This window comes from Tachyglossus aculeatus, chromosome 5, assembly GCF_015852505.1.
Source record: "Tachyglossus aculeatus isolate mTacAcu1 chromosome 5, mTacAcu1.pri, whole genome shotgun sequence".
NCBI lineage: Eukaryota > Metazoa > Chordata > Mammalia > Monotremata > Tachyglossidae > Tachyglossus > Tachyglossus aculeatus.
In genome coordinates, this window is record NC_052070.1 from 64,702,167 (window position 1) to 64,715,182 (window position 13,016).

At 41.7% G+C, this 13,016-nt stretch overlaps 1 protein-coding gene across 1 annotated transcript in view; it reads right to left on the reverse strand.

The window, feature by feature from the left end:
- The window catches only part of TRPM1 (transient receptor potential cation channel subfamily M member 1), a 95,455-nt gene that overhangs the window by 57,461 nt on the left and 24,978 nt on the right, over positions 1 to 13,016 (reverse strand). The window contains exons 14-16 of the mRNA XM_038747318.1: positions 12,326 to 12,449; positions 5,793 to 5,865; positions 3,549 to 3,649 (exon numbers count right to left, since the gene is read on the reverse strand). Of these exons, the coding sequence (XP_038603246.1) occupies positions 3,549 to 3,649; positions 5,793 to 5,865; positions 12,326 to 12,449 (298 nt within the window). The remainder of the gene's footprint in view (positions 1 to 3,548; positions 3,650 to 5,792; positions 5,866 to 12,325; positions 12,450 to 13,016) is intronic.

Consider the following 13,016-nt stretch of genomic DNA (forward strand, 5'->3'; position numbering starts at 1 on the left):
CTGGAAAGTGGGGATAAAATACCTACTCTGCCTATATCTTGGATTGGGAGACCCAAATTGGGCAGAGTTTGGGTCTAATCAGATTAGTTTTATCTATCACCGTGTTTCACACCAGGTGTGGCACATACTAAATCCTTAATAGATCTCATTATAATATGAAATCGGGGAAGCCCAGAACTTAAAAGGATCTTCAGAGGTTCTCCCTTCTAATGTACTGCTACTATTTTGCCAACATGATACTTGAAATAGGCAGAGGGAAAAAGCTGGATGTGTGATGTGTGATGAGCCCCCTCCTTCCTCTCCCCCTAATTGCCCTCCCCATCAACCCTGCCTTACCTCCTTCCCCTCCCCACAGCACCTGTATATATGTAGATATGTTTGTACGTATTTATTACTCTATTTATTTATTTATTTATTTATTTATTTTATTTGTACCTATTTATTTTATTTTGTTAATATGTTTTGTTTTGTTCTCTGTCTCCCCCTTCTAGACTGTGAGCCCGCTGTTGGGTAGGGACTGTCTTTAGATGTTGCCAACTTGTACTTCCCAAGCGCTTAGTACAGTGCTCTGCACAAAGTAAGCGCTCAATAAATACGATTGGATGAATGAATGAATGTACTAAGCACTTATTCATTAAACAATGGGCTCACAGTCTGGAAGGGGGAGACAGACAACAAAACAAAACATGTGGACAGGTGTCAAGTCATCAGAATAAATAGAAGTAAAGCTAGATTCATTCATTCATTCAACCACATTTATTGAGCGCTTACTGTGTGCAGAGCACAGTTCTTTCCTCATAGTAAGCGCTCAATAAATACAACTGACTAACTGGGTGTAGTACTGATTTAATTTGTAACTCACGTGCCACATGAGCCAATTGCAGGGGATGAATAGACAAGGTGACCCCAAGACCAGCACAGCTGTAAATGGGGCAAAGTGATTGTGGACCCTGGAGAGACAATATGACTTTTTTTATTCTATTTGTTAAAATGCTTACCGTGTGTCAGGCACTGTACTAAGTGCTGGGGTACATACAAGATAATCGGGTTGGACACAGTCCCTGTGCCACATAGGGTTCACAGTCTTAATCCCCATTTTGCAGATGAGATAACTGAGGCACAGAGAAGCTAAGTGATTTGCCCAAGGTCAAACAACAGACAAGCGTCGGGGCCAGCATTAGAACCCAGGTCCCCCAACTCCCATGCCTGTGCTCTTTGCACTTTACTACGCTGCTTCTCGACTTTCTTGCTAATGAATAGCTCAATCAACAAATCAATCAATTAATCAGTCGTGTTTATCAAGCACTTACTGTGTGCATAGCACTGCACTAAACACTTGGGAGAGTACACTATAGCAGAGTTGGAGACACCCCAGAAACTAATGTTTCAGTTTGAACTAATCCATCTTTCTATTCCGATTAAAGATCTTCAGAGAAAGATTACAAAGCTTCCCTTTTATTACAATGCTTCATAATCCTCACTCTCAGTAAGGGATTCCTTACAACTCATATAAATGAGCATGAGGAGCAGCGTGGCTCAGTGGAAAGAGCCCGGGCTTTGGAGTCGGAGATTGTGGGTTCAAATCCCGGCTCCGCCAATTGGCTGTGTGACTTTGGGTAAGTCACTTCACTTCTCTGGGCCTCAGTTAGCTCATCTGTAAAATGGGGATTAAGACTGTGAGCCCCCCGAGGGACAACCTGATCACCTTGTAACCTCCCCAGTGCTAAGAACAGTGCTTTGTACATAGTAAGCGCTTAATAGGTGCCATCATTATTATTATATAAATCTTTCTGAGCAGGTTTTTTTTTTTAATTTGTTAAGAGCTTTCTGTGTGCCAGGCACTGTACTAAGCGCTGGGGAAAATGCAAGCTAATCAGGTTGGACACAGTCCCTGTCCCACATGAGGCTCACAGTCTTATTCCCCATTTTACAGATGTGGTAACTGAGGCACAGAGAAGTTAAAGGACCAACCCAAGTACACAAAGGAGACAAGTGGCAGAGCAGGGGTTAGAACCCAGGTCCTTCTGATTCCCAGGCCCGTGCCCTATACACTAAGCCATGAATAAAATATCCTCATTTATTATTTACCAGGAAAGTAAAAAAATCAGGGTAGGTGAAAATATTTAAATTCTGGAGAATCCTACAATGAATGATAATATTCGCTGGAATTTTTCTACTGTGTTTAATGTCAGAGAAGCCAATACGTGCAAGCACAACCACACGAGTCCTCCATTACAAAAAATCTTATTTTTGAGACACCTGGTTCAATTTGACACCTGGTTCAATTTGATACCAGATTTTTGGCTCAGAAAGGTAAAATCCATTGCTGCAGTGATTCATTCTGCAAGTACTGTGTGTACAGACATGAGTCTACTTAGAGAAGCAGCCTGGCCTAGTGGAAAGAGCACAGACCTGGGCATCAGAAAGACCTGAGTTCTAATGCCAGCTCTGCCACTTGTCTCCTGTCATCATCATCAATCGTATTTATTGAGCGCTTACTGTGTGCAGAGCACTGTACTAAGCGCTTGGGAAGTACAAGTTGCCAACATAAAGAGACAGTCCCTACTCAACAGTGGGCTCACAGTCAAGTCTCCTTTGGGTACTTGAACAATAATAATGGCATTTATTAAGTGCTTACTATGTGTAAAGCACTGTTCTAAGCACCGGGGAGGTTACAAGGTGATCAGGTTGTCCCACGTGGGGCTTACAGTCTTAATCCCCATTTTACAGATGAGGTAACTGAGGCACAGAGAAGGGACTTGCCCAAAGTTACACAGATGACAAGTGGCAGAGCCGGGTTTTGAACCCATGACCTCAGACTCCAAAGCCCAGGCTCTTTCCACTGAGCCACGCTGCTTCTCTAACAAGTCATTTAACTTCTCTGTGCTTCAGTTACCTCATCTGTAAAATGGGAATAAGACTGTGAGCCTCAAGTGGGACAGGGACTGTGTCCAACCTGATTAACTTGTATCTAACCCAGTGCTTAGAACAGGGCTTGACACATAGTAAGCATTTAACGTACACCATCATCATTATTATGAAGTTTATTGCTTTTTTATGCTGTTTTCATTTTTGAAAGAGTAAAATTCATTCTCCCGCCAATATTAATAAGGCCTAGAATGAGTTTCAACTTAGCTTTCTACAGTTGACGTAGTAACATCTGATGGCACTTTGCAATCATTCATTCATTCAGTCGTATTTATTGAGCACTTACTGTGTGCAGAGCACTGTATTAAGCACTTGGGAAGTACAAATAGAAGCAGAATACTAATTTTTCAAGAATTGCTAACCATCATCAATCGTATTTATTGAGCGCTTACTGTGTGCAGAGCACTGTACTAAGCGCTTGGGAAGTACAAGTTGGCAACATATAGAGACAGTCCCTGCCCAACAGTGGGCTCACAGTCTAAAAGAATTACACAGTCTAATGGAATTACAAATTACAGTATTAAATAACTTCACAAGATTGGGCATATAATGGAACAAATATTCATTTATCAGTTGACTAAAATGCTGCCCAACATTACGGACAGAAAAAGAAATCTTACTGGCCAGTGATGCCCAAAGACAAAGATTTGGCTGCGAGCTATGTCGACGCGATTCCAGGCCAGGGCTAAACTCAGCTGGTCTGGGGCTGATGCGTTTGTACCTAGAGAAGAAAAAATAAATAAACATCTAGTATTCCAAGAATTCAGAGACACAGACCTATGTTGGGCAACAGGGCACAGGACAGAGTCAAAGATGGATGACCCTTCCTTCCTTTCCCCCTCGTCCCCCTCTCCATCCCCCCATCTTACCTCCTTCCCTTCCCCACAGCACCTGTATATATGTATGTTTGTACATATTTATTACTCTATTTCTTTTATTTGTACATATCTATTCTATTTATTTTATTTTGTTAGTATGTTTGGTTTTGTTCTCTGTCTCCCCCTTTTAGACTGTGAGCCCACTGTTGGGTAGGGACTGTCTCTATATGTTGCCAATTTGTACTTCCCAAGCGCTTAGTACAGTGCTCTGCACACAGTAAGCGCTCAATAAATACGATTGATGATGATGATGACCGAGTGATCAAAATGCTGATCAAAAACAATGGCAGAGATTCAAGTTTTTATTGCGCATTAGAAGGCAACGGTAAACCTCTTCCATATCTTTACCAAGAAAACGCTATGGACCCATTATGGATAGAGAAGCAGCGTGGCTCAGTGGAAAGAGCCTGGGCTTTGGCGTCAAAGGTCATGGGTTCAAATCCCAGCTCCGCCCCTTGTCAGCTGTGTGACTTTGGACAAGTCACTTCTGTGGGCCTCAGTTACCTCATCTGTAAAATGGGGATTAAGGCTGTAAGCCCCCCGTGGGACAACCTGATCACCTTGTAACCTACCCAGCACTTAGAACAGCGCTTTGCACATAGTAAGCTCTCAATAAATGCCATTATTATTATTTTTATTACACATACCAGAATGACTTTATGACAGAAGATGAGATGTTCTGAAGAGGGTGTGTCCATGGAGTCGCTATCGGTTGGAAACGACTCGATGGGCATTTGAAGAAGAGTTCCAAGAACAACGGCAAGAATAACATTGAGGAATTCAGTTCTGGGATTTTGCTTATACTTTATTTGTACCCTTTAAGCATGATGGTATTCACCCCAGCCACCCCAACACTGATGTAAATATTCTTGTACTCTTCTATTTCCCTCACTCCTAATTTATTTTAATGTCTGTCTTCCCCTGTAGATTGTAAATTCATTTTGGGCAGGGATTGTGTTTACTAACTCTGTTGCATTGCACTTTCTCAAGCACTTAGTACAGTGCTCTACACACAGTAAGTGCTCAATAAATATCACTGATTTATTCATTCATTCAATCGTATTTATTGAGTGCTTACTGTGTGCGGAGCACTATACTAAGTGCTTGAGAGAGTACAAGCAGCGTGGATCAGTGGAAAGAGCCCGGGCTTTGGAGTCAGAGGTCATGGGTTCAAATCCCGGCTCTGCCACTTGACAGCTGTGTGACTTTGGGCAAGTCACTTCACTGGGCCTCAGTTCCCTCATCTGTAAATGGGGATTAAGACGGTGAGCCCCACATGGGACAACCTGATCACCTTGTATCCCCCAGCGCTTAGAACAGTGATTTGCACATAGTAAATGCTTAACAAATACCATTATTATTATTATAAAATAGCAGTAAACATACACACTTCCTGCCCACAAGTTTAGAGTCTAGAGGGATTCATTGATTGTTATAAAACCTGATAATGATAAGTTTAGCATGGAACAGATTATGAATATGGACTTTTCATTATTCCTTAAATATCAGTGGCCAATTTTATATGTCAGCTGGGTGTCTTGCCATGGTGGAGTGCCAAATAAATACCACCACCTCAGAGTGTGGTGTGGTACAAGCTAATCATCATCATCATCAATCGAATTTATTGAGCGCTTACTGTGTGCAGAGCACTGTACTAAGCGTTTGGGAAGTACAAGTTTGCAACATATAGAGACAGTCCCTACCCAGCAGTGGGCTCACAGTCTAAAAGGGGGACAATACTTTTAGAGAGGACAATAAGGGCTCCAGAAACCAACTCGTACATCTGACCCCCTAGTAAATCACACATCTATTTCTGGGGACCTCTCAATCCCAATTTTGCCGGTGAGATGAATTTTGGATAAACCCTCATTAGGCTGATTGGCTCACACTGAGCTCCAGAAATGGACAGGATATTCACTGAGTTTAGGTCGTAGCCAATTTTCCCACCCACTGATCTGCACTGAAAATTATTTTCCTAACGCTTACCTTTCAGCAAAGCAGTTAAAATAGACATCTCAATATCCTGTTGACCTTCTGAACCCATTCGGAACACAGTTATCTGAAAACAGAGAATAAGAAGCTATAGCTACTAGGCTAAGGGAGAGAGAATCAGATTTTGTTCCAACATAAACAGATTGATAACTTCAACCAAATTGACTATATTTCTAAAAGTTAAACTCCAAGGTAAGTTAATGCCATTTGCACAGTGGCGAGAGCACAGACTTGGGTGTCAGGGGACGTGGGTTCTAATCCTGACTCCGCCACTTGTCAGCTGTGTGACCCTGGGAAAGCTACTTAACCTCTCTGTGCTTCAGTTACCTCATCTGTAAAATGGGGATTAAGACTGTGAGCCCCATGTGGGACAACCTGATTACCCTGTATCTACTCCAATGCTTAGAACAGTGCTTGGCACATAGTAAGTGCTTAACAAATACCATAATTATTATATTATTATTGCAGAGAAGCAGGATGGCCTAGTGGAAAGAGCACAGGACTGTAAGTCAGAGGACCTGGGTTTTCATACCATTTTTGACGTTTGTCTGCTAGGTGACCTTGGGCAAGTCACTCAACTTCTCTGCACTTCAGTTACCTCATCTGAAAAATGGAGATTAATACTGAGCCCTGTGTGGGACATGGAATGTGTCCCAACCATCTTATATTTACCCTAGCGCTGAGCACAGTGCTTGGCTCATAGTAAGTGCTTAACAAATACCATACAGATAATAAAAAGATAGTCTCATAAAACAAAATAAAGTACATTTTAATGCTAACTGGTTCAAGTCTTCTTGATTTGAGGGACAATCCCTTTCAACAAATTTCATATTTAGGAAGCATGAAATGAAGGTGTATCATGGAATATAATTTTAGTAACAAGTTTTTGTGAAACAGTCTCAGGAAACAACAGAGATTTAAGAATAAAAAATGGACAATGTTGTGTGATGAAAACACAACAATTTGATTCTTTGGAGGCAGACTCCTTTCATCCATGTCATCATCATCAATCGTATTTGTTGAGCGCTTACTGTGTGCAGAGCACTGTACTAAGCGCTGTCAAACATACATTTCAAAAAGGGTTTGGGGCGGTCACAGCATTTTTCCTTGCACGTGAGTTCTCTCATTGCCTTGAAGGGAAAATGGACTTGATGATGCAAAACCCAGATTAAAACAATTCCATCCTATTTGAGATGCTTTAAACCATAATTTTTGATTTTTATTTCTGATATTTGAAGTCCTAATTCATCCATCATGTAGTAATGTTATCACTATCACTGGGCAAGCCTCCACTCATTGGATATAATAATAATAATAATGATGGCATTTGTTAAGCGCTATGTGCTGTGCACTGTTCTAAGCGCTGGGGTAGATACAAGGTAATCAGGTTGTGCCACGTGGGGCTCACACTTTGAATCCTCATTTTACAGATGAGGGAACTGAGGCTGAGAGAAGTTAAGTGAGTTGCCCAAAGTCACTCAGCAGACAAGTGGCGGAGCCAGGATTAGAACCCACGACCTCTGAATCCCAAGCCCGGGCTCTTTCCACTGAGCCACGCTGCTTCTAGGTATAGAATATACCACTCCTATGTGGTTTTTAATTTTTATTATGGTACTTGTTAAGTGCTCACTATGTGCCAGGCAGTATACTAAGCGCTGGGTTAGATATGAGCTAATCAGCCTGGACTGAGTTCATGTTCATTCATTCATTCATTCAATCGTATTTATTGAGCGCTTACTGTGTGCAGAGCACTGTACTAAGCGCTGTCAAACATACATTTCAAAAAGGGTTTGGGGCGATCACAGCATATTTCCTTGCACGTGAGTTCTCTCATTGCCTTGAAGGGAAAATGGACTTGATGATGCAAAACCCTGACTAAAACAATTCCATCCTATTTGAGATGCTCTAAACCATAATTTTTTATTTTTATTTCTGATATTTGAAGTCCTAATTCATCCATCATGTAGTAATATTATCACTATCACTGGGCAAGCCTTCACTCATTGGATATAATAATAATAATAATGATGGCATTTGTTAAGCGCTATGTGCTGTGCACTGTTCTAAGCGCTGGGGTAGATACAAGGTAATCAGGTTGTCCCACTTGGGGTTCACACTTTGAATCCTCATTTTACAGATGAGGGAACTGAGGCCGAGAGATGTTAAGTGACTTGCCCGAAGTGGCGAAGCCGGGATTAGAACCCATGACCTCTGAATCCCAAGCCCGGGCTCTTTCCAATATACCACTCCTAAGTGGTTTTTAATTTTTATTATGGTACTTAAGTGCTCACTATGTGCCAGGCAGTGTACTAAGCTCTGGGATAGATATGAGCTAATCAGCCTGGACTGAGTTCATGTTCATTCATTCATTCATTCATTCATTCATTCAATCGTATTTATTGAGCGTTTACTGTGTGCAGAGCACTGTACTAAGAGATTGGGAAGTACAAGTTGGCAGCATATAGAGACGGTCCCTACCCTACCAGGGGCTCACAGTATTAATCACCATTTTACAGATGAGGTAATTGAGGCACAGAGAAGTTAAGTGATTTGCCCAAGGTCACAAAGCAGAGGAGTGGCGGAGGCAGGATTAGAACCCAGTTCCTTTGGACCCCCAGGCCTGGGCTGTATCCATGAGGCCACGCTGTGCTATGCTCTTAAGGGTGCAAAGTGATCTTTGGAGGTAACTGACAAGCAAAATGACTTCCTTTCCAATACGTAATCCTAAACGCAAGGTTAATCTATTGAATACTTTGCTACAGATAAATTGCAGGAGGAGATCTCAAACACACACAAAAAAATGCCCGGGAGAAGCCAGTATAAATCAATCAATAGTATTTATAGAGCAGTTACTGTATGCAGAGCACTGAGCTAAGCCCTTGGGAGAGTACAATAAAACAGAGCTGGTAGACACGTTCCCTGCCCACAATGATCTTACACTCTAGAAACGACCCAAAAATTCTGTTACCTAAATTCAGGTATTATGCTTTCAGTCTCAATTTCATCATCATGGTTGTCTGTAATCTGTAATCAATCTAATAATGATAATAATAATAATGATGGTGTTTGTTAAGCGCTATGTGCAAAGCACTGTTCTAAGCACTGGGGTAGATACAAGGTTATCAGGTTGTCCCATGTGGGGCTCACAGTCTTAGCCCCCATTTTTACAGATGAGGAAACTGAGGCACAAAGAAGTTAAGTGACTTGCCCAAAGTCACACAGCTGACAAGGGGTGGAGTGGAATTCGAACCCATGACCTCTGACTCCAAAGCCCATGCTCTTTCCACTAAGCCACGCTGCTTCTCTGGACTGTAAGCTTGTTGTGGGTAGGGAATGTGTCTGGTTACTGTGGTATTGGTACTCTCCCAATCGCTTCGTACAGTGCTCCTCACACGGTAAGTGCTCAGTAAATACGATTGAATGAATGAATGAATCTGGATTCTGGCCTTTGGCATTCATCATCATCATCATCATCAATCGTATTTATTGAGCGCTTACTATGTGCAGAGCACTGTACTAAGCGCTTGGGAAGTACAAATTGGCAACATATAGAGACAGTCCCTACCCAACAGTGGGCTCACAGTCTAAAAGGGGGAGACAGAGAACAAAACCAAACATACTAACAAAATAAAATAAATAGAATAGATATTATTTCATTACCTTATGAAATCACTAGAATTCCTCAGTTACATTTTCTACAACAGGGAAGGGTTTTAGATGGCTTTCTCTTTCCAATAGCATGTCTATCCAAGCTGGACTCCCCACAGCTCCCACTAAGCCAGCCCATTTCCCTTCCACATTCAGGGGGAGAACGGGGCAGAATCAGCAATTTTATGGTAATCTGTTGCAAATTTGACTAGAAGGCCTTCACCAATAAGATCTATTTTATTTGCAGAGCATTTTAAACTGATACTTTTGAAGAAACCATTTGCCATACACATGACACGGTCAGTCCCCAGAAATACGATGAATGAGGCACGTAGAGCGGGAAAAATATTTTTAGGGTAAATTTCAAAACTGGAATCTTTCAATAGAGAAGTTTGATTCAGAATAATTATGTAAGTTATTTTTCCTCCATGCCATTGTGCCCTCTTCCTCACTCCCTCCCTCGTGCCTGGCTCGTTGTGGGCAAGGAATGTGTCTGATATATTAATCAATCAATCAATCAATCGTATTTATTGAGCGCTTACTGTGTGCAGAGCACTGTACTAAGCGCTTGGGAAGTACAAGTTGGCAACATATAGAGAAAGTCCCTACCCAACAGTGGGCTCACGGTCTAAAAGGGGGAAACGGAGAACAAAACCGAACATACTAACAAAATAAAATAAATAGAATAGATATGTACAAGTAAAATAAATAGAGTAATAAATATGTACAAACATATATACATATATACAGGTGCTGTGGGGAAGGGAAGGAGGTAAGATGGGGGGATGGAGAGGGGGACGAGGGGGAGAGGAAGGAAGGGGCTCAGTCTGGGAAGGCCTCCTGGAGTAGGTGAGGCCTAATAATATATTGTTATATTGTACTCTCCCAACTGCTTAGTACAGTGCTTTTCACACAGTAAGCACTCAATAAATACGATTGACTGACTGACTGGAATTCTCTCTCTCTTCATATCTGGTAGACCACTGCTCTGCCCCGTCTCCGAAGTCCGTCTGAAATTATATCTCCAAGAGGTCTTCTCTGATTAATAGAGAAGCAGCCTGGCTCAGTGGTAAGAACATAGGCTTGGGAGTCAGAGGTCATGGGTTCTAATTCTGACTCCACCAGATATCTGCTGTGTGACCTTGGGCAAGTCACTTCACTTCTCTGAGCCTCAGTTACCTCATCTGTAAAATAGGGATTAAGACTGTGAGCCCCACGTGGGACAATCTGATCACCTTGTATCCTCCTAGTGCTTAGAACAGTGCTTTGCACATAGTAAGCACTTAACAAATGCTATTATTATTATTAATCAAGCATTTTTGTACCCTAAGTCCCTGAAATGCCATGTCAGTACTCCTTCTCCACCTAAGCACTGGATATCCACACCCCCATTGCATTGGTGCACATATCGGTACACTCCATTACCTCCTCTTATCTTTAATTTATTTTAGTGTCCATTTTCCCTGCAAGATTGAAAGCAGCTTGCAGGAAGAGAGCATGTCTACTAATTGTATTTGGCCATGTTCTTAGTAACAATAATAATAATAATGATGGCATTTATTAAGCGCTTACTATCTACAAAGCACTGTTCTAAGCGCTGGGGAGGATACAAGGTGATCAGGTTGTCCCACGGGGGGCTCACAGTCTTAATCCCCATTTTACAGATGAGGGAACTGAGGCCCAGAGAAGTTAAGCGACTCGCCCAAAGTCACACAGCTGATAATTGGTGGAGCTGGGATTTGAACCCATGACCTCTGACTCCAAAGCCCGTGCTCTTTCCACTGAGCCACGCTGCTTCTAGTACAGTGCCCTGAACACGGTATGTATTCACTATATACTAATGATTGATAGATTGATTGACTGACAGTTTTTCACTCCCCAAATGGAGTTTTATAATGTCTTACTGAATAAGTACAAGCTCTGGAATTTTGCAGCTACCCAAAACAGTGTTGTAAAATGGAAATTTGATAGGATATCAGTCATATTTCCCCCCAAACACAGTTCTTAATAAACAATTATTCCTTAGACATAATATAACTCATTCCAAGACAAATGGAATTCAAGAAATTGAAATCCATTTTTTATGGTATTGGTTACGCACTCGCTATATGGGCACTGTTTGAAGTGCCAGGATAGATAAAAGGTAATTAGGTTGGACACGGTCCATGTCCCACATGGGGCTCACAGTTTTAATGCTCATTTTACAGATGAGGGAACTGAGGCACAGAGAAGTGAAGTAACTTGCCCAAGGTCACACAGCGGGCACGTGGTGAAATTGGAAACAGCAACTTAGTGAGAAGCAGCGTGGCTCAGTGGAAAGAGCCCGGGCTTTGGAGTCAGAGGTAATGGGTTCAAATCCCAGCTCCGCTAATTGTCAGCTGTGTGACTTTGGGCAAGTCACTTAACTTCTCTGTGCCCCAGTGACCTCGTCTGTAAAATGGGGATGAAGACTGTGAGCCCCCCATGGGACAACCTGATCATCTTGTAACCTCCCCAGCACTTAGAACAGTGCTTTGCACATAGTAAGCGCTTAACAAATGCCATTATTATTATTATTATTATTAGTGGAAAGAGCTCGGGCCTGGGAATCAGAGGACCTGGGCTCTAATCCCGCTGTGTCACTTGCCTGCGGTTGACTTTGGGCAAGTCACTTAACTTCTCTGTACGTCAGTTACCTCATCTGTACAATGGGGATTAAGACCATGAGCCCCGTGCGGCCCTATAGAATACGAATTCCTCCTTCTTGGAGGATTGGAAATAAGAGTCAGAGCTGATTTTAAGATACTACGATTCCTTCAAGAACTATGCAGAGTTCCTAGATTGGCATATGGGGTGAAAGTAGGGAAGAAGCCTGAAAATTTACTATTAAGGACACTTACAAGTTCTTTTTTCTTCATGCACTCCATGATAATGACAAAAAGCTGATGAGCTTGTGTTCTGTTGTAGTTGAATGTTTTCTGGATGGTAACTAGAAGCTGATCCCTGAGGGATTCACTGATTATCCTACACAAACAAGAAGGAGAATAAAACATACGGTGAGGTTCAGCTGATCAATTATAAACTCAGTTCATCTAGATTTTGAAATTGCAGCTCATTATGGGCAGGGAACACATCTGTTAATTCTGTTATATTGTACTCGGGTGCTTAGTACAGTGATCTACGCATAGTAAGCACTCAATAAATACCATTGATTGAATGATTGATTGATGAGTCAGGATTTTCCATTTCTATGATATAGGAAACTGGGATTGTCTGATGGAAAGAGCTCATCATCATCATCATCATCATCATCAATCGTATTTATTGAGCGCTTACTATGTGCAGAGCACTGTACTAAGCACTTGGGAAGTACAAATTGGCAACATATAGAGACAGTCTCTACCCAACAGTGGGCTCACAGTCTAAAAGGGGGAGACAGAGAACAAAACCAAACATACTAACAAAATAAAATAAATAGAATAGATATGTACAAGTAAAATAAATAAATAAATAGAGTAATAAATATGTACAAACATATATACATATATACAGGTGCTCAGGACAAGAAATCAAGTGACCTGGGTCCCGATT